Source organism: Phyllobates terribilis, unplaced genomic scaffold (genome assembly GCF_046119375.1).
Source record: "Phyllobates terribilis strain yellow unplaced genomic scaffold, ASM4611937v1 Scaffold_1__5_contigs__length_1240528914, whole genome shotgun sequence".
NCBI lineage: Eukaryota > Metazoa > Chordata > Amphibia > Anura > Dendrobatidae > Phyllobates > Phyllobates terribilis.
The window spans coordinates 203147846-203169754 of NW_027362761.1; the positions used below are offsets into that span (position 1 = coordinate 203147846).

At 46.9% G+C, this 21909-nt stretch overlaps 1 protein-coding gene across 1 annotated transcript in view; it reads right to left on the reverse strand.

Moving 5' to 3' along the window:
- Window positions 1-21909, reverse strand: part of SLC28A3 (solute carrier family 28 member 3) — a 136570-nt gene that overhangs the window by 48542 nt on the left and 66119 nt on the right. Inside the window, exon 4 of the mRNA XM_073670933.1 lies at window positions 18504-18595. Within this exon, the coding sequence (XP_073527034.1) occupies window positions 18504-18595 (92 nt within the window). The remainder of the gene's footprint in view (window positions 1-18503; window positions 18596-21909) is intronic.

Below are 21909 nucleotides of genomic sequence, written 5' to 3' on the forward strand. Positions count from 1 at the left end.
ATCCCAGTCATGAGTCACTTACTGCAGCAGCTTTGATAAAACCTCTGTATTATCTGCTACAGATCTAGCAGTTCTCTGAATGCTGAGCTCAGTATAACCCCGCCCACACCACTGATTGACAGATTTCTGTGTACACTGCATATAGGCAGAAGACTGGCAATCAGTGGTGGGGGCAGGGCTATACAGAGCTCATGAATATGGAGGACTACATGGCGACAGGTTTACTCGTCCTATGATAATCATCTCCTATTGATAAAACAGAGATTTTATCAAAACTGCTTGCTATATATGGTGAAAATGGTGAAATTTTATTCACAGCCGGCAAAAGAAAATAACAATGATATCCAATGTCACTAAAGGTGACACATTTTCACACCCCAGATGTGGTAAGCGGTTCCCAGTTAGAGGGTTCTTTACATGCGATTCTACACATGTTATCTACCTCATTAAGTGTCCGTGCAGTCTCTGATATGTTGGTAAGACCACCCAACATATCCGAGATCGCATCTCACAACATACAGTGGGTACGGAAAGTATTCAGACCCCTTTCAATTTTTCACTCTTTGATTCATTGCAGCCATTTGGTAAATTCTAAAAAGTTCATTTTTTTTCTCATTAAAGTACACTCTGCACCGCATCTTGACTGAAAAAAACAGAAATGTAGAAATGTTTGCAAATTTATTAAAAAAGAAAAACTGAAATATCACATGGTCATAAGTATTCAGACCCTTTGCTCAGACACTCATATTTAAGTCACATGTTGTCCATTTCCTTGTGATCCTCCTTGAGATGGTTCTACTCCTTCATTGAGCAAAAAATGAACTTTTTAGAATTTACCAAATGGCTGCAATGAAACAAAGAGTGAAAAATGTAAAGGGGTCTGAATACTTTCCGTACCCACTGTAAGTCAACTATTTATTGTAAGCATATAATTTCACAAGGGAGTGAAGAGGCACCAGGTCTCATCTTCAGCCTTACAATCTGTGACCAGAGTACAGAACCTGACCGGCGCGCTGCTTACAGACGTGGGAATGGACCCGTAGAAGCGCAGTTTGGTGCTTGAAACGGCCATCGCCTTCATCTCACCCCCGCACCCTCTAGCCAACCGCTGTTCCTGAAATGTCCAGTCTGGATTAAAGGACTCTGTGTCAGCGACTGTTGGTGAGTGGTGTCTTTCTGCTCGAATCTCCTTTGTGATATTCATTGTAAGTGACTTATGTTACCTATCCCATTACATTTTACTTCTGCCGGACACACCATTGCCCAATTGAGGTTTCAGGTACTTCAGAGTGTTCCTATTCCCAGACAAGGGGGTGATAGGATCAAAAAACCAAAGGAAAGAGATGCATATTGGATATACACTCTCCAGACACTTGAACCATTGGGGATTAATAGGGAATATGAAGTTTTCTACCACTGAATTATCTATATGGCTATGTGATGCATAATTGTATGATTTCTCTTTATTTTGTCTTTTAGATCACTCAATGATCCTTTCCAGATGTTTACCTTTCACATGATAGAATAGGTTCCTACTTCCCCTTTTTCCCTCTTTTTCTTTTTTATTTTATTCCACCTTTTTCTATCTACTTGTCTCCTTTCTCCCCTTTCTCTTGTCCCCCCCTCTCTTTTTTGGTCCTCTGTATGTGGCGCTATATCCCTCCGGTTCCTTTCCAGTCTTATCACCACCCAGCATCTAAACTGACAGATTGTGGTCTTCACGTAGGTGCACTGTCCTTTTCCTTCCATTTTTGGTCCATTGATCATTTTTTGCTATGCGCATGAACACCTCCGCTTTCTGTACCAACACTTCAGTTCCCTACATCACTTTCTGTCGTGTGCACTATAGTCATGCGCACTCGCTCCTTCCTTCCTTCCTTCCATCTTAGCTTTTTTCGCTATTTCTCGGCACACTCGGTACTGGACATGCGCACTGGCCTTTTCCCGACTGGCTCCCCGCACTCTTTCAGCACTCCTCGGGCCACTCACAGCTGCTGTTGAGTCTTTGCTGCATGTACACCGGATCCGGATATGACGATTGCATGGCACCGCTGTAAGAAGGCTAGAGCCCTACACTCTTCACATTCCACTGATTTGGACTTCACATGGACTTTTCTCCTTCCGAACTTCACACTTACAGGTATGCTATGTACTATGTTTCCTATGGACTGTGTTTTTTCACCATCTATTGCATGTTGTCCTTTTTCCTCTCTTTCTTGTTTATTCACTCACCATCTCCTGTGCAGCTATATAGGTTTTTCAGTAACTTCATTCATCTCCCTCTGCCCATATGTCTTCTACTTAACCTCTTGAGTATACTTGGCCATATAATACATTTATAGTGGCACCTATCCTTCATATATATGCATATTTACTCTCTCCTACTCCTGTCCCTTGGATCCCTTTGCCTTACTGATGCATGTTGGAATCTCCGTGCTTTATAAAGATTTTCTATATGATTAATTAGGGACATTTTACTGCTCAGATGTGGAGCCTGATATTTCCTCTACCTGTGTCATACTGGCATTTTCACTGCATATACGGTAATATATTTACTGTGAAAGCAATTCACACCAAGACTCCTGAACGTGATTTTGCATGAAATTGTCTATACACTGTTTGAACCACTTTTATTTTTGTTTTCTCCTTTTTTCTTATTTTGAATGATTAAAATTCTGTATTCATTTAGAATGTATGTTTATGTTAGTTCATTAATGAGATTCTACATGGTATTTTTCATACATGCAGATATCCTTGATAAAGGGATCAATGCCGAAACGTTGGATGAATTGAAATCTGTAATTTTCTTTTGGCGGCTGTGAATAAAATTTCACCATTTTCACCATATATTGCAAGTGTCATATCTGAGTGCCGAAGGTTTTCGTTGAATATTGACTTCCTGTTCCTTCAGTGCACCATCCACATGGTTCAAGGTGTGCGAAGCTTCTGATCTTCTATTGTTGATCAAAACTGCATCAAGCAGTCCAGTAAGTGATACATCGCTGAAATCAGGGTCTATGCTCCTACATTATGCTGCTCTCAAATTAGGTGGGAAAAACCTGGTGACATATTCCTTTTAAAAGTTTCCAGCAATTGCAAGAAGAGGATAGATTACAACTAGTGTTGAGCATTCCGATACTGAAATATCGGGTATCGGCCGATTTTCGCGGTATCGGAATTCCGATACTTAATTCCGATACTTTTGCAATATCGTATACCGGAATCGGAAGTTCCCATAATGCAATGAGCCATTTTCACTTTATTCAGCCAATGAGGATCCTAAGAAGTGTGGGCACATCCTGTTAGGCATGTAGGCATCTTAACTAATGGCATGGCTGTGATTGGCTGCTGAAATGATGTCATGATGCACTATAAAAGCCGCCGCCGCCATTTTGAGCTCACTCTGCTGTGAATTCAGTTAGGGATAGGATGCTGTTGTTCTGAGGGACAGTTTTAGCTACCTATTTGATCTATTCTGCTTTACCCAAGCTACTTTATAAATCGCTGTGCCTTGCAGTGCTAGTGCACAGTTCCCTGTGCTGTTCACCGCTGTCTGCAAGGTCTCTGTGTGTGTGAGTGCAGCTCACGCTGTAGTGTGTGCTTCAGCCACGTCTGGTTGTATTGCGCTCAGTGTGCATCACTGCCTCATACATTGTCCTTTTTTGCCAATTCATAATTTTTCCTGATATCTCCTATTAGTGTGGTGGTTCCATCCGTATTCAGCTAAATTGGTTCCAAACACACTATATAGGAGTAGATAGAGAAATTTTTTTGGTCTTGCAGCGCTAGTGCACAGTGCTCTGCATCTGTACTGTTCACCGCTGTCTGCAAGGTCTGGTGTGTGAGTGCAGCTCACCCTGTAGTGTGTGCTTCAACCACATCTGGTTGTAGTGCACTCAGTGTGTGTCACTGCCTCATACATTGTCCTTTTTTGCCAATTCATAATTTTTCCTGATTTCTCCTATTAGTGTGGTGGTTCCATCCGTATTCAGCTAAATTGGTTCCAAACACACTATATAGGAGTAGTTAGAGGAGCCTTTCTGCAGCATTGGGCCCTGCAGCCCCAGCCAGATTAGTATTAGCCTATTTTTTGCAGCCTCATCTATTGCATTGTAGGTTACCTTCCTACATTGTAATAGCTACAAAAAGTTTGTGATACTATCGTTATTACATCTTTAGGCACATCCAGTGTCTTTTTGTGACAAAAAAAACCTAAATAAAGTTCACCAAACACTCCACTTTACAGTTGTGTAGGCCACATTAGCTCATATTAAAGTCTAGTTCACACTTTATAAAATTAGTGTTTCTTATACCTGTTAGCAGCTGTTCAGGAATAAGCACACTAAGACCTTAGTACTTTTCTGCCTATCTTTATCAGTCTACCAAGATGAAGAAGGCAGGGAGTAAGGCATGTGGTCGTGGGCGTGGAGTTTCTGCAGGGAGAGGACGTGAGGATTCTGTGCCTGCAGGGAGAGGACGTGGGGATTCTGTGCCTGCTGCGGGCACCAGTGACTCACCATCCCCCAGTTTTACCAGGGAACAGTCCTTTATGCGCAGCTTTGTAGGAGCTAGCCGTACCCCACTGCTGCGGGAGGACCAAATTGAAGCCGTTGTCGGATGGATGGCAGCTAACGCATCGACTTCAATTAGTTCCAGATCCTCTCAGGTCCTGAGCACTGAAGAGCACCCATCTGTCTCTTCACCACCTGCCAAATTGCACAGGCAGTCAGAGAGCCCTGGACAGGAGCCATCTCTACTTCTGTTCTCTGAATCTCTTGGCTTGGAAAGAGGGGGCCAGCCAAGCAGAATTCGAGAATTTGAAGAAGAGGTAGTATGCAGTGATGCGCAACCGTTTTGTCTCTCTGAATCTGAAGAGGCGGGTGGGCCAGTGCCTATGGTCAGCAGCACACCTCAGTACGCATCTGATGATGAGACTCAGGTGCCACTTTCTGGTGCGTACTGTGCTGTCGAGACTACCCAGGAGAAGCAGTTGTTTGAAGAGGGTGGTGTAGATGATGAGGTCCTTGACTCATCATGGCGTGAGGGACAGGAAGGTGGTGGGAGCAGCTCTGAGGAAGAGATTCCCCGAACAGCCCAAAAAGGAGGGAGAGGTAGGGGGCAGACTTGGTTGCCTGTAGCCTCCACTTCGGCACCCATTAGGAGCATGGCTCTTCCAAAATCCAAAGCGGGCGCTCCCAAGACTTGCAGTGCCTGGTCCTTTTTTGACACAGTTGCAGATGACATTTGCTTTGTCAAATGCAAGCTGTGTAATCAGAAGGTGAAAAGAGGGAAAAGTGTCAGCAACCTCAATACCACAAATATGTGGAAACATGTGCGGACCAAGCACGTGGTGGAGTTACAAAAACACACTGAAGACCTAGGCCAACCTACAGCGCCACCTACCACCTCTTCAGCTCGTGTTGTAGCCTCTTCCTCCAGCTCACACACAGCTGGTTCGGCTTCCTCACAGGATCGCCATGGAAGAATCTCTGGCACTGTTGTACAGAGACACAGTGTAATTCCACCCACAGCACCACTTTCCCAGTCATCCTCACACTCCCAGGCCAGTCTACAGCCATCGTTAGCACAGGCATGGGAGAAAAGGCGCCCATTCTCGGCAAACCACCCCCGAGCACAGGCTCTGAATGCTGGCATTGCTAAACTACTGGCCCTTGAAATGCTATCATTCAGGCTGGTGGAGACTGACACATTCCGTAACTTTATGGCATTGGCAGTCCCACAATACAACGTGCCCAGCCGATTTTATTTCAGCAGGCAAGCCGTCCCTGCCCTGCAACATCATGTGGAGGGAAAAATTAAACATGCGCTACAAAACGCCGTCAGTAGCAAGGTCCACCTGACCACTGATGCGTGGACCAGTAAGCATGGACAGGGACGATACCTTTCCCTCACTGCCCATTGGGTAAATGTTGTGGAGCCGGGTACAGATCTTGAGAGTGGCGCTGTACGTGTTCTGCCAACTCCAAGGATTGCAGGAATCCAGTCTGTACACATTGACTCCTCCTCATACTCCAGTTCCTCTGAATCAGCGCTGCAGGAGCCGTCACGGTCTACCTCCACATCGACCCGTGAACGGTTTCCTGTTATGGTGACCAATATGAGCACAGCCGTGGCCAAACGTCAACAGGCCGTATTAAAATAAATTTCTTTGGGGAATCGAAGCCACACAGCGCAGGAGCTCTGGAATGCCATCAAGCAGCAGAGCGACGTGTGGTTTGTGCCAGCGAATCTCCAGCCAGGCATGGTAGTGTGTGACAATGGCCGAAATCTGGTGGCAGCTATGGGCCTAGGCAACCTCACTCACATCCCATGTCTGGCACATGTGCTCAACTTGGTCGTGCAGAGTTTTTTGAGGGACTATCCGGATCTTGATGCACTGCTTCACAAGGTCCGCATAGAGTGCGCTCACTTGCGGCGTTCCAGCAATGCAAGATCACGCATTGCAGCTCTGCAGCGCCGATTACGTCTTCCGGAACATCGCATCATATGTGACCTACCCACCAGGTGGAATTCAACGTTACATATGTTGGAGAGGTTGTGTGAGCAGCAGGCAGCAGTAATGGAGTACCAGCTGCAGCAGGCGCAAACAAGTCGCAGTGCGTGCCGTTCACACTTCACCACCACTGAGTGGGCCTCTATGAAGGACATTTGCCACGTTTTGCGTGCCTTCGATTATTCCACGCGGATGGCGAGTGCAGATGATGCACTAGTCAGCATGACTATCCCCTTTATCTGCCTGCTTGAAAAAACACTGCAAGCACTAAGGGACGAGGTTTTGGAAGAGGTGGAGGATGAGGAGTCACAAATGCCATCTGCTTCTCTACAGTCTGCGCAACGTGGTTCCTCACAAAGGCCTAGGCAGAGGACACTTTGTGAGGAGGATGAGGAGGAGTCAATGGATGAGGAAGACATCTGTCCAGAGGAGGGAAGTACACAATGCTCTAGTAGTCAGTATCTAGAGCGAGGGTGGGGTGATGCAGAGCAGGCAGAGATCACGCCTTAAGCAGGGGACAGCGTTTCTTGGCCAGTTGGCAGTCTGCAGCACATGGTTGATTTCATGCTGCAGTGCCTGAGAAACGACCGCCGCATCGCCCACATTCTCAACACGGCTGATTATTGGGTGTCCACCCTCCTAGATCCTCGCTACCGGGACAACTTACAAAGCCTCATAACACCGTTGAACCGGGAGCGTAAAATGCGGGAGTACCAAGACGCACTGGTGCATTCCATCATGTTCTCCATTCCAACCGAGAGCAGTGCTGCTAGTGCTTTACAAAGCAGCTCAGTGCGTCGAGGCAGTGGAGAAGCTCTGCACAAAGAGGGAGCAGAAGCAGCGCCTCAGCACAAGGCAAGACCAGTATGGCCGAAATGTGGCAAAATTTTGTGTCCCCGCCGCGACAAATGTCTACACCATCACAGACGGCTCCAGTCAGCAGGAGGCAACGTTTCCGTCAGATGGTGACAGACTACATGTCTTGCCCTCTTAGTGTACTCCCAGACGGCTCTTCTCCCTTCAAGTTTTGGGTCTGTAAGCTAGATACATGGCCAGAGCTAAGTCAGTATGCATTGGAGGTGCTAGCTTGCCCTGCTGCTAGTGTATTATCGGAACGCGTCTTTAGTGCCGCAGGTGGTGTGCTAACAGACCGTCGCATGCGACTATCCTCCGATAACGTTGACCGGCTTACTTTTCTCAAAATGAACAAGGCCTGGATCTCTCATGAATTTTTCCAGTCCTCTTCCAGAATAAATAATTGTTGGCAAAAGTATCCAGGTCTCCTGTTCTGTTCATGTTTCTACCACCTGAACTGTAATCCCTGAGCTCCAACACCGCCAGTTGGCGCTCGGAAGTGCCGTCTGCACAGTTAACACTTGCTGCCGTGTCATTGGGGTTCAGTAACGTCAGCTGTTCCCCTGCTGTGCGGACGGCAATTTCTCCTGCTCTGTCCACATTCTCACTACTACAGATTTTAAAGTTGCTCCAATTACACCTCTGGCTCCTCTGTTTTCAGTATTATCCCTGAGCTCCAACACCGCCAGTTGGCGCTCGGAAGTGCCGTCTGCACAGTCAACACTTGCTGCCATGTCATTGGGGTTCAGTAACGTCAGCTGTTCCCCTGCTGTGCGGACGGCAATTTCTCCTGCTTTGTCCACATTCTCACTACTACAGATTTTAAAGTTGCTCCAATTACACCTCTGGCTCCTCTGTTTTCAGTATTATCCCTGAGCTCCAACACCGCCAGTTGGTGCTCGGAAGTGCCGTCTGCACAGTCAACACTTGCTGCCGTGTTATTGGGGTTCAGTAACGTCAGCTGTTCCCCTGCTGTGCGGACGGCAATTTCTCCTGCTCTGTCCACATTCTCACTACTACTGATTTTAAAGTTGCTCCAATTACACCTCTGGCTCCTCTGTTTTTAGTATTTACCCTGGGCTCCAATACCGCTAGTTGCTGCTCAGAAGTGCCGTCTGCACAGTCAACGCTTGCTCCAGTGTTATTGGGGTTCAGTAACGTCAGCTGTTCCCCTGCTGTGTGTCCGGCAAATTCTCCTGCTTTGTCCACATCCACTGTACTACTGATTTAAAACTTGCTCCAATTACACCTCTGGCTCCACTCTGTTTTTAGTATTTACCCTGGGTTCCAGCACCGCCAGCTGGTTCTCGGTAGTTCCATTTGCTCTTGTACCTTCTACTACCTATCCGGGTTCCAGTACCGTCAGCTGGTTCTCGGCAGTGCCTTTGGATTAGGTGCCTCCTTCTCGGTATCCAAGTTCCACCAACGTCTGCTGGTTCTTGGTAGTGCTTTCTGGAACAGGTACCTCCTGCTTAGTAACCGAGTTCCAGTACCGTCAGCTGGTCTTCGGCAGTTCCATTGGCTCTTGTACCTTCTGCTACCCATCCGGGTTCCAGTACCGTCAGCTGGTCCTCGGTAGTTCCATTTGCTCTTGTACCTTCTACTACCCATCCGGGTTCCAGTACCGTCAGCTGGTTCTCGGCAGTGACTTTGGCACGGGTACTCCCTCCTGCCCAGCCTGGTTCCAGCACGCCAGCTGTTTCCGGGTAGTGTCAACGTCACTTTGCCTCCAATGCGTTGTCCTGTCGTGTTGCGGTCGGGTTAGCCGACTCTATGGTGCCTGCAGTTTAGGTGACTCCTATGTGGGCTGCGGCATCAGGCAATGAAGGCTGGTTCCATAGTGCCAATAGGACAAGCACCCCCTGTAGGACTGTTGGTTTTGGTAACTGCGGCCGGCTCGCGGCCTTGAACTTTTTTTTACATGGGTACCTTCTGCTACCCATCCGGGTTCCAGTACCGTCAGCTGGTTCTCGGCAGTGCCTTTGGATTAGGTGCCTCCTTCTCGGTATCCAAGTTCCACCAACGTCTGCTGGTCCTTGGTAGTGCTTTCTGGCACAGGTACCTCCTGCTTAGTAACCGAGTTCCAGTACCGTCAGCTGGTCTTCGGCAGTTCCATTGGCTCTTGTACCTTCTGCTACCCATCCGGGTTCCAGTACAGTCAGCTGGTCCTCGGTAGTTCCATTTGCTCTTGTACCTTCTACTACCCATCCGGGTTCCAGTACCGTCAGCTGGTTCTCAGCAGTGTCTTTGGCACGGGTACTCCCTCCTGCCCAGCCTGGTTCCAGCACGCCAGCTGTTTCCGGGTAGTGTCAACGTCACTTTGCCTCCAATGCATTGTCCTGTTGTGTTGCGGTCGGGTTAGCCGACTCTATGGTGCCTGCAGTTTAGGTGACTCCTATGTGGGCTGCGGGATCTGGCAATGAAGGCTGGTTCCATAGTGCCAATAGGACAAGCACCCCCTGTAGGACTGTTGGTTTTGGTAACTGCGGCCGGCTCGCGGCCTTGAACTTTTTTTTACATGGGTACCTTCTGCTACCCATCCGGGTTCCAGTACCGTCAGCTGGTTCTCGGCAGTGCCTTTGGATTAGGTGCCTCCTTCTCGGTATCCAAGTTCCACCAACGTCTGCTGGTCCTTGGTAGTGCTTTCTGGCACAGGTACCTCCTGCTTAGTAACCGAGTTCCAGTACCGTCAGCTGGTCTTCGGCAGTTCCATTGGCTCTTGTACCTTCTGCTACCCATCCGGGTTCCAGTACCGTCAGCTGGTCCTCGGTAGTTCCATTTGCTCTTGTACCTTCTACTACCCATCCGGGTTCCAGTACCGTCAGCTGGTTCTCGGCAGTGTCTTTGGCATGGGTACTCCCTCCTGCCCAGCCTGGTTCCAGCACGCCAGCTGTTTCCGGGTAGTGTCAACGTCACTTTGCCTCCAATGCGTTGTCCTGTCGTGTTGCGGTCGGGTTAGCCGACTCTATGGTGCCTGCAGTTTAGGTGACTCCTATGTGGGCTGCGGGATCTGGCAATGTGTAGCGCTGGCGTCCCTGCCCTCTGCTAGGCAGGGACGCTGCTCCCCTCACCGCTCTGCTCCGTGCCCGGCGTCCTCTCCCCGCTCTGCTGTCAGCGCGCGCTCCTTCCCGGCGTCCTCCTCCCGCTCTGCTCTCAGCGCGCGCTCCTTCCCGGCCCCTGTGCTTAGGGCGCGCGCGCGCGCGCTCCCCTCCTCTTAAAGGGGCCGCGCGCGCCGTCCTAAGGAGTCCCCGGCCAATGGCCGGAGGACTTCATCATATATAAGGCACCTCCTCCAAAATGGAGGTGCCCGAGCAATGTTGTTTGCACCTGTGTCTCACCTGTGCTTCAGCCCTCAGGTCCCGTTGCCAGTTACCTGCCAGTTTCCTGCCAGTTTCCTGCTAGTTACCTGCCAGTACCTGCCAGTTACCTGCCTGATTCCTGCCTGAATACTTGTTACCTGTCTGCCAGTCTGAGGTCCGACGGTCTGCCTTACTACTCCTGTCAGTCTGTCTAAAGGACCAGCCTGCCCGCTCACCTGGGAGCGCATATCAGCTACCTGCCTGCTTGCCTGAGGTCCGACGGTCTGCCTTACTACTCCGGTCAGTCTGTCTATGGACCAGCTTGCCCGCTCACCTGGGAGCGCTTCTCCGTTATCTGCCTGCTTGCCAGCCCGGAGGCTCCGTTGTCACGTGCTGTGATCACCAGCTACTCCAGACTCTTGCCCGCTCACCTGGGAGCGCATCTCCGTTACCTGCCTGCTTGCCAGCCCGGAGGTCCCGTTGTCACGTGCGGTGACCATCAGCTATTTCAGAGACTCTTGCCCGCTCACCTGGGAGCGCTTCTCCGTTACCTACCTGCCTGCCAGCCCGGAGGTTCCGCCGTCACGTGCCGTGACCACCTGCTATTCCAGAGACTCTCGCTTGCTCACCTGGGAGCACACATCTACCACCTGCCTGCTAGCCTACCCGGAGGCTCTGCCATCACAGGTCGTACCTACCCCTTACCCAGAGACTGCCCTGATCACTTGCCGTAACTCCCTGTCCGTTCACCCAGAGACTGCCACCCGCTCCCTTACAAGGGCCGCCCCCTTGTATAGTAGCTCAGAGGTTCCGCCTCCCGGACCCGTTACAGTCCGCCTCCCGGACCCGTTACACAATGAAGGCTGGTTCCATAGTGCCTATAGGACAAGCACCCCCTGTAGGACTGTGGGTTTTGGTAACTGCGGCTGGCTCGCGGCCTTGAACTTTTTTTTACATGGGTACCTTCTGCTACCCATCCGGGTTCCAGTACCGTCTGCTGGTTCTCGGCAGTGCCTTTGGATTAGGTGCCTCCTTCTCGGTATCCAAGTTCCACCAACGTCTGCTGGTCCTTGGTAGTGCTTTCTGGCACAGGTACCTCCTGCTTAGTAACCGAGTTCCAGTACCGTCAGCTGGTCTTCGGCAGTTCCATTGGCTCTTGTACCTTCTGCTATCCATCCGGGTTCCAGTACCGTCAGCTGGTCCTCGGTAGTTCCTCAGCTTTCTTGTACCTTCTGCTACATTTCCAAGTTCAAGCTTTTTGAAATGGTTCTTGGAAATCACTCTGGATCTCCCTGACGAGGACCCTGAAGACGAGGACCCTGAAGACCAACCCTAAGAAGACGAGGACCCCGAAGACAACGACCCTGAAGACGAGGACCCTGAAGACCACCCCGAAGAAGACGAGGACCCTGAAGACCACCCCGAAGAAGACGAGGACCCTGAAGACCACCCCGAAGAAGACGAGGACCCCGAAGACGAGGACCCAGAAGACCAACCCGAAGAAGACGAGGACCCCGAAGACGAGGACCCCCGAAGACGACGACCCTGAAGACCACCCCGAAGAAGACCAAGAAGATGACCCTGAAGAAGTTGACCAAGAGGACAAAGAAGAGAAGACAAGCACCAAGATACAGAAGAACAAGAGACAGAAAACCAAGAAGCAGAAATACAAGAAGCTGCAGAACAAAAAGCGGAAGAACATTAAGCATAAGACTAAAAATCAGAGCAAAAGATAATATCTAAATTATAAGCAGAAGATGACTAAGCAGTGTATGGGGGTGAGTCCGTTCCTCCTCGTGGTGCCCCTGGAAAAGACCTGCTGCTGCAGGCCAAACTGAACGCGGACAAATCCTGTTGTAAATCTTTTGTGACGGGCAGAACGAAAGGTGTAATGTCCAACCTTTTATAGATAACAACTACAGGAATGCCTGTCACAAATAAGAATATGATGAAGAAGAAGAATATGAAGAAGATGAAGAAGTAGAAGATGAAGAATGTAAAAAAAAAGAATAATACGAAGAAGGTGAAGAAGAAGAAGATGAAGAAGGTGAAGAAGAAGAGGATGAAAAAGATGCTGAGGATGATGAAGGAGAAAGTGTGGGAGAAGTAAAAAAGAAGGTGAAGAGCATGGAAGTAGTGAAACATAAATGTCTGACAAAATATAAAAATTCTTAACATAGTCAATATTTCCGTAACTCAGAACGTCTTAAAAAAATATTAATTCCTGCTATTCCATTTGATTGGGCTAAACCTCTATGCCTTTATTGTCTCCCCCACCTCCCCCAATACATTCTACATTATTCTTAGTAGTTTTCCTTCATGTAGAATTAACCTACAAGGAAAGAAAGGGTTTATTTTCATTCCGATATTTCTGTCCCATTGACTTGCATTGGTTTCCGGTATCGGAATCGGCGATATCCGATACTTTTTCGGTATCGGTCCGATCCAATCCGATCCGATATTTCCCGATATCGGAAGGTATCGCTCAACACTAATTACAACACAAAGTATTTCAGTAATACCTTCAATTGTTACTTAGTTGGAACTAGTGAAACAATAAGACCAAAATAAAGATACAAAATAATATTGTGTTCACTAGTATTACTGGAAGGAAGGCACCCCAGGAACCATCTCAATGTTGCATAATCTTTTATTGTCTGAATATCTTGGAGAACATGTGGCGCCCCTGAGGGTCCAGTTGCCACAGAGGTACTGCATCTCATCCAGGTACTCCACTCTCAGGTAAGGAGGGAACACTACCCGGGACCCACATACTCACATCCAACACTACACCACTCCTGAGGGAGGGTCCAGATAGCTCCTAAGGGAGACCACAGACCCGGTCCCTGTTTAGAGGGTGGAACTAAGTAGAGGAGGAGGGTGGAGGAAATAGTTTAGGGGAGCACTGAAGGAAAAGTATAAAAGGAAGGGTAGAAACATCTAGAAGGGTCCTAGGAGCAAGAGTTCAGTAAGTGAGGACCGTGGAGGAGTAGGGCCCAGTCCGGGAGGCCCAGTAGCAGAGTGAGGAGAGAACACCGGAGCAGTGAGGAGGGCTCCAGAGAGAGTAAGAATCCTAGGGGTACGGGAAGTGTGGAGTCCACCTGTGTGCCCGAGTTCATGCTGACCGTGAAGGGATCAGGTACGGGGCCGGCCCCAGACTAGTGGAGGACTGCCAGACTCAGCTAACAAACCAGAGGTTGTGGTATCTTCACATGCTGTAGCTAAAATCCACACACAATCGCTGAAAAGGTGGCCTTATAGGACAAAGGGGACAGACAGGACGTCGTCCAACAAGGCCCGCGGCCACTGGCTCGGGACACTGTGTGTGAGGGGCAGGGCAGGAGGGAGAGAGCCAGCGCAGGGAAACAACCTGGAGAGGTACACAGAAAGGGGTCCTGTTCAAGTACACCCAAGTTATCTAAGAGTTGGCTGGATCACTTCCCTGGAGGACACAGGACGATGTGGGCGGTTATAACCAGATGCAGCATTAACTTGGAACTGCTTAAGAACTGTGAGTAAAACCCAAAGACTGCACCCCACTGTGTCCTTGATTTATTGCTGCATCACCGGCTCTGCACTACACTGTCCCTGCCAACAACATTTACCTCATCAAGCCCTATATACTGCTCTGGAGCTTAGCTCTGCCCGTGGAGAGCTGAACCAACTCTGCTGCGTCACCATCAGCTCCAGAGGATCTGAACAGCAGCGGCGGCCACCTATAGCCATATACCACGGGTGGCATCACAAACTTTATTCCCCTTTTCTTTATTTCCCCAATTGCCTTTCATTGATTGACCGCCCTGAGCCACGGACCAGGTCACTGCCACGGTGATAACCCCAATAGAACCGACCGGCCCGGCTACTGAGTACCCTACGGCCCCAGGGGGCGCGTCAAACATCCACTTTGATACTTTGATCAAAGAAAAATAGGAGGCAGATATTGAGGAAATCGAAGCTAAGCAATGGGAGTCAGTGTTATGATCTATAGGATAAATCTCTATCAGTGAAGCACATACACCGTCTCAAATATACGTAGTACATCAAACCACACAATTTTTCCACAGGATTAATGTCTGGTCGGATGCAAAGCGTCCTACATGTGGGTTCACTCCCTCTGATATCCTTTACATGACCTTGAACAGTGTCCCTCTTGGATGTTTCTTGAGCAGATTACTTACTTATATGGAAAATGTTTTGGAAATACAAATTTCTCTGAAACCACTGACTTGTGTCTCAGGCTACAGTTATATGAAAAAGTTTGGGCACCCCTATTAATCTTAAGCTTAATGTTTTATAAAAATTGGTGTTTTTGCAACAGCTATTTCAGTTTGATATATGTAATAACTGTTGGACACAGTAATGTTTCTGCCTTGAAATGAGGTTTATTGTACTAATAGAAAATGTGCAATCTGCATTCAAACAAAATTTGACAGGTGCATAAGTATGGGCACCCTTATCATTTTCTTATTTTAAATACTCCTACCTACTTTTTACTGACGTACTAAAGCACTTTTTTGGGTTTTGTAACCTCATTGAGCTTTGAACTTCATAGCCAGGTGTATGCAATCATGAGAAAAGCTACTTAAAGTGGCCACTTGCAAGTTGTTCTCCTGTTTGAATCTCCTCTGAAGAGTGGCATCATGGGCTCCTCAAAACAACTGTCAAATGATCTGAAAACAAAGATTATTCAACATAGTTGTTCAGGGGAAGGATACAAAAAGCTGTCTCAGAGATTTAACCTGTCAGTTTCCACTGTGAGGAACATAGTAAGGAAATGGAAGAACACAGGGACAGTTCTTGTTAAGGCCAGAAGTGGCAGGCCAAGAAAAACATCAGAAAGGCAGAGAAGAAGAATGGTGAGATCAGTCAAGGACAATCCTCAGACCACCTCCAGAGAGCTGCATCATCAACTTGCTGCAGATGGTGTCACTGTGCATCGGTCAACTATACAACGCACTTTGCACAAGGAGAAGCTGTATGGGAGAGTGATGCGAAAGAAGACGTTTCTGCAAGCACGCCACAAACAGAGTCAGCTGAGGTATGCAAAAGCACATTTGGAGAAGCCAATTTCTTTTTGGAAGAAGGTCCTGTGGACTGATGAAACCAAGATTGAGTTGTTTGGTCATACAAAAAGGCGTTATGCATGGGGGCAAAAAAACACAGCATTCCAAGAAAAACACTTGCTACCCACAGTAAAATTTGGTGGAGGTTCCATCATGCTTTGGGGTTGTGTGGCCAATGCCGGCGCCGGGAATCTTGTTAAAGTTGAGGGACGCATGGATTCCACTCAGTATCAGCAGATTCTTGACAATAATGTTCAAGAATCAGTGATAAAGTTGAAGTTACACAGGGGATGGATCTTTCAGCAAGACAATGATCCAAAACACCACTCCAAATCTACTCAGGCATTCATGCAGAGGAACAATTACAATGTTCTGGAATGGCCATCCCAGTCCCCAGACCTGAATATCATTGAACATCTGTGGGATCATTTGAAGAGGGCTGTCCATGCTTGGCGACCATCAAACTTAAATGAACTGGAATCTACTAAATATTAATGTCACTTTTCTGGTGAGGTGCCCATACTTATGCACCTGTCAAATTTTGTTTGAATGCAGATTGCACATTTTCTGTTAGTACAATAAACCTCATTTCAAGGCAGAAACATTACTGTGTCCAACAGTTAATACATATACCAAACTGAAATAGCTGTTGCAAAAACACCAATTTTTATAAAACATTAAGCTTAAGATTAATAGGGGTGCCCAAACTTTTTCATATAACTGTATGTAATAACTGTTGGACACAGTAATGTTTCTGCCTTGAAAAGAGGTTTATTGTACTAACAGAAAATGTGCAATCTGCATTCAAACAAAATTTGACAGGTGCATAAGTATGGGCACCTCACCAGAAAAGTGACATTAATATTTAGTAGATCCTCCTTTTGCAAAAATAACAGCCTCTAGTCGCTTCCTGTAGCTTTTAATGAGTTCCTGGATCCCGGATGAAGGTATTTTTGACCATTCCTCTTTACAAAACAATACCAGTTCAGTTAAGTTTGATGGTCGCCGAGCATGGACAGCCATCTTCAAATGATCCCACAGATGTTCAATGATATTCAGGTCTGGGGACTGGGATGGCCATTCCAGAACATTGTAATTGTTCCTCTGCATGAATGCCTGAGTAGATTTGGAGCGGTGTTTTGGATCATTGTCTTGCTGAAAGATCCATCCCCTGTGTAACTTCAACTTTATCACTGATTCTTGAACATTATTGTCAAGAATCTGCTGATACTGAGTGGAATCCATGCGTCCCTCAACTTTAACAAGATTCCCGGCGCCGGCATTGGCCACACAGCCCCAAAGCATGATGGAACCTCCACCAAATTTTACTGTGGATAGCAAGTGTTTTTCTTGGAATGCTGTGTTTTTTGCCGCCATGCATAACGCCTTTTTGTATGACCAAACAACTCAATCTTGGTTTCATCAGTCCACAGGACCTTCTTCCAAAAAGAAATTGGCTTCTCCAAATGTGCTTTTGCATACCTCAGCCGACTCTGTTTGTGGCGTGCTTGCAGAAACGGCTTCTTTCGCATCACTCTCCCATACAGCTTCTCCTTGTGCAAAGTGCGTTGTATAGTTGACCGATGCACAGTGACACCATCTGCAGCAAGTTGATGCTGCAGCTCTCTGGAGGTGGTCTGAGGATTGTCCTTGACTGATCTCACCATTCTTCTTCTCTGCCTTTCTGATGTTTTTCTTGGCCTGCCACTTCTGGCCTGAACAAGAACTGTCCCTGTGTTCTTCCATTTCCTTATTATGTTCCTCACAGTGGAAACTGACAGGTTAAATCTCTGAGACAGCTTTTTGTATCCTTCCCCTGAACAACTATGTTGAATAATCTTTGTTTTCAGATCATTTGACAGTTGTTTTGAGGAGCTCATGATGCCACTCTTCAGAGGAGATTCAAACAGGAGAACAACTTGCAAGTGGCCACTTTAAGTAGCTTTTCTCATGATTGCATACACCTGGCTATGAAGTTCAAAGCTCAATGAGGTTACAAAAACAAAAAAAGTGCTTTAGTAAGTCAGTAAAAAGTAGGTAGGAGTATTTAAAACAAGAAAATGATAAGGGTGCCCATACTTATGCACCTGTCAAATTTGTTTGAATGCAGATTGCACATTTTCTGTTAGTACAATAAACCTCATTTCAAGGCAGAAACATTACTGTGTCCAACAGTTATTACATATATCAAACTGAAATAGCTGTTGCAAAAACACCAATTTTTATAAAACATTAAGCTTAAGATTAATAGGGGTGCCCAAACTTTTTCATATAACTGTATATGGATGATATAACAAAGGAAGGCTATAAAAGAGGTTAGGCAAGAATTCTCCCTGCATGAAAGGGTGAAACTGAAAGAAATGTAAGAGACTTGTCCTAAAAGAGGAAGTCACCATTACCGAGGTTTGTTTGACCAAGAGATTGTTCAAGTCATGCGCCTCCCAATGAGAACCAATATGCTTTATGCACCATGTATAGAGTAGTAACTGTCAAGCTTATGTGCCCCACAGATGTATCTGTGCATACTAGAGGTGGCAGGTGACCATGAATTGTCCACTGAATGTGGATTTCAGATATAAATCTAATATTAATAATTTCATAATATCAAATTTGTAGCCATGTATCATGATTGTTCCTTGACACTATTAAATATACAACTGACTAAATATACTTGGTGTACATAATGAGCCAAGCCTTCTACAATTCCTTTTGATCCACCACATTGGCTTATAAATCTTAGAACTGGTTAGCACTAAAGTTATTCATTCTTACCTGCCAACAAAATGCCATAGATGACATGTTTAATTATGTGCTTATGTTTGTTGTAGAAGTAACATACAGCATCATATTTCTCTTCAAAGAATCTGTGGAAGAAAAGACATAATTAGATGTGGAGTGGAATATTATGGGGACAATTAACCAAAGCTTTTACGACGGAAAACTGGCATAAATGCTTTGAAAGGTCGCACACTTTTTGCGCAAAAATTTTGCAACTTTTGCCGATCTTCCACATTTTTCACTCAGCTCTTCTAAAATGGGCAAATCACAAGTGGGAAGGGGCATGGTCACGCCTGCCCATCAAATTCATCAAAAATGCCGGCGCTTTGTACGCCAGGAATACTACTCCAGTGCTTGGCTGGAGTAGCATTTCTGGTGCAGCACACAGAGGTGCACGCCAGTTAGAATAGGCACCAAATTCTTTAAGTGACGCCTTAATGAATTTGGCACCATCTATTTCAGCAAGATTGGAGTAGGAGATAGAGTGTTAGGTCAATCTTAATGAATTGACCCCACTGTATGGCTATCTATCTATCCATCTATCAAAAAATCATGGAGACAGCAAGCTTGTCAAGTGAAAAAATGGTAAGTTTAATGGCCCATGAGGTGACGTTTCAGTCCAACAATGGGGACCTTTCTCAAGCTTGTGAAAGGTCCCCATTGTTGGACTGAAACGTCGCCTCATGGGCCATTAAACTTACCATTTTTTCACTTGACAAGCGTGCTGTCTCCATGATTTTTTGATATTGAAAGGACTGTTATGTACCTGGGAGGCTTTGCACTACTAATGTGGCTGGTGCTGCTCTTTTTCTTGACTCTATCTATCTATCTATCTATCTATCTATCTATCTATCTATCTATCTATCTATCTATCTAATTCTGGATCTAAAAAAAAAGAAAGCCATCATAAATTATTCCTTCCTCCGCCTTTTATTTCCATTCAGAATAGGTGTATGTCCACATTCTGTCAAACATAACAGAATTAGGGTTGTTCATATGATCTGCACACTGACCATGGCAAATCAATGGTGTAGTTCACATGAACATTTTTTACACATGGCCAGTTTTTTCACTTGTAAAAAATCACAGCATGCAATGGCCTGATCCATTTTTCGGATCAGACGTGCCCATTAAACTCAATGGCTTTGATTCATCAGAATCTGACAAGCATTGTTTATGTGGTTCAGATGTTCCTGATGCATGAAGAATATCTGTACAACTTTTGCTACTTTTGGCACTAGAAATCTGGCATAAAAGTCATAATAAATTATTATTCAAGCTGTTAGACCTTGACATTGCTGTTAGTATCTTAAAGAGGTTGTTCGGTCTAAAGTGATAAGTCTGCAGTCATTCGGTGTGACTGCAGACTTATGAATCCCCCAGTGCAGGCACTGTGCTCTGCTGGGATTCGCCAGTATGAGACCAGCAACCAGAAACCAGAAACCAGCAAATACCTGCAGCACACTGTGCCTGCACTGGGGGGATTCAAAAGTCTGCAGTCACACAGAGTGACTGGAATCTTATCACTTTTGACAGGACAACCCCTTTAAATCTCAAATATCTGCCCTTCTGCTGTCACCTCACAGCAAGCGACCGATATTTTCTGAAATCAGAGTTGCAGTGGACAAGCCACATTAACAATGTAATGTTAAACAAAGTTAATTCATTCATACTTTTCCTAAGGAAATAACAGAGGAACGACACATAATAGAATTCTATGGAAAAGACCCTTCAGCACTGGTATTTCCTGAGAACTTCAAATATTAACAAACATTGGCATGCCAGGAGAGATAATAATATTCCTGCTGACATAAAGGACTTGCATTTCAACAACCGCTTTAACTGTATTCCTTTTGTGCACTGGCCATTGGAGTCACTGACTTAAAATGCAAAGTTTGTATTGTGGTACAAAGGCATTGCTTTGTAGTTCTGCTTGTAATGTTTGAATTAGCAGAGTGCATATTTGTTTTGGCTCATTTACTTTCTTTCATGTATCTCTTTCATCAACACTATCTACAGTTAAAGGGGTTTCCCATGAACAAAGTTAATTTTAATCAAAATTTTAATCAATAGATTTTGAATAAGTTCCAAAATTGTATGTGTTTAAAAACAATGCTCCTGTGCTGAGATAATCTTATAAATGTGCCACTGCTGTGTACTGTGTAATGGCTGTGTGGCGCCCCTGAGGATTCAGTCGCCACAGGGGTACTGCACCTCAGAATGAGGTGTGGTATCTCCTCTCCAAGGTAATGATGGAATACCACGCAGGACCCCAACCACACACTCAACACTACACCACTCCACTTCTGTAGGGGGCCTAAAAAGCACCATAGTGCTGCCCCGGGCATGAATGGAGGATTTGGGGGGAACCAAAGTTAGGGGGAACCATGTAGTGGGTGAGGGTGGAGGAAGCACTTTACTTAGGCACTTATTAGAATCATATATAACTGGAGGCCATCTTTATAACCGGGTCTTTGGTCGTGGGTCTTTGGGATGGCAGGACAGCGCTAAACTGCAACCGGCTGAGGGATCCATGATTCCCGGTCTCAGGCCTCGAGACGGGGGATTGGGGCAGAGTCATAGCCGGCTCTGTCCCCGGTCAGAGTTCAACCAAGAAGGCCCAGGAGGGGAGCAGAGGAGATAGGCTCCACAGGCGAAAGGATCTCAGGGGGTGCGGACGGAGCGGAGTCGCCACCTGCATACTTTATTCTGGCCCTGCCAGAGAGACCCTGCCGCAAGAGGGGGTAACGGTCCCCGATTATCTGACTTTGCACTTCACGTCTCTGTCGGAAAAGTCCGGAGGCTTATGTGGATCCCAGGGGGATACGGACGGAGCGGAGTCGCCACCTATATGCCCTAATCTGAGTTTATCCAGAGGGACCCGGCCTTACGGCACGTTCTCACCACCGGTCACCAAGAAGTGCACCCAGTCGGTCCGGGAGCTATACGCTACCCATCAGGGACATCGCAGTACCCGCACGGGACTCAGTGGGGGACACAAGGCGGGAGAAGTTTACAAGAGAGGAACACTCTAGAGCGGGGGTCCTGTCAAGCGCTCCTGAACTACCTGGAGTGTGCTGAACCCCACCCTGGCGGCCGCAGCTCGCCGTGTGACAGCAGAGAGAAGCTCTGAGCTGAGAAAGCACCACCGTGAGTAAAGACTCGGATGACTTCAACTACTGCCTCTGTCTGTTCTTTCCTCTGCGGCTCTGCACCTGCCACCGCTCCATCCTACACCCTCTCTCCCTACGCAGCCCTGAGGCCCCGCTCCACCTATGGGGAGCTGCACCAACTAAGCTGCCTGAACACCGGCCTCAGAGGACTGTAGCAGCGCTGGTGACTCTCACCAGACACCATGGGTGGCGTCACGAATATTTCCCTATCCAATATAACTTCCCCC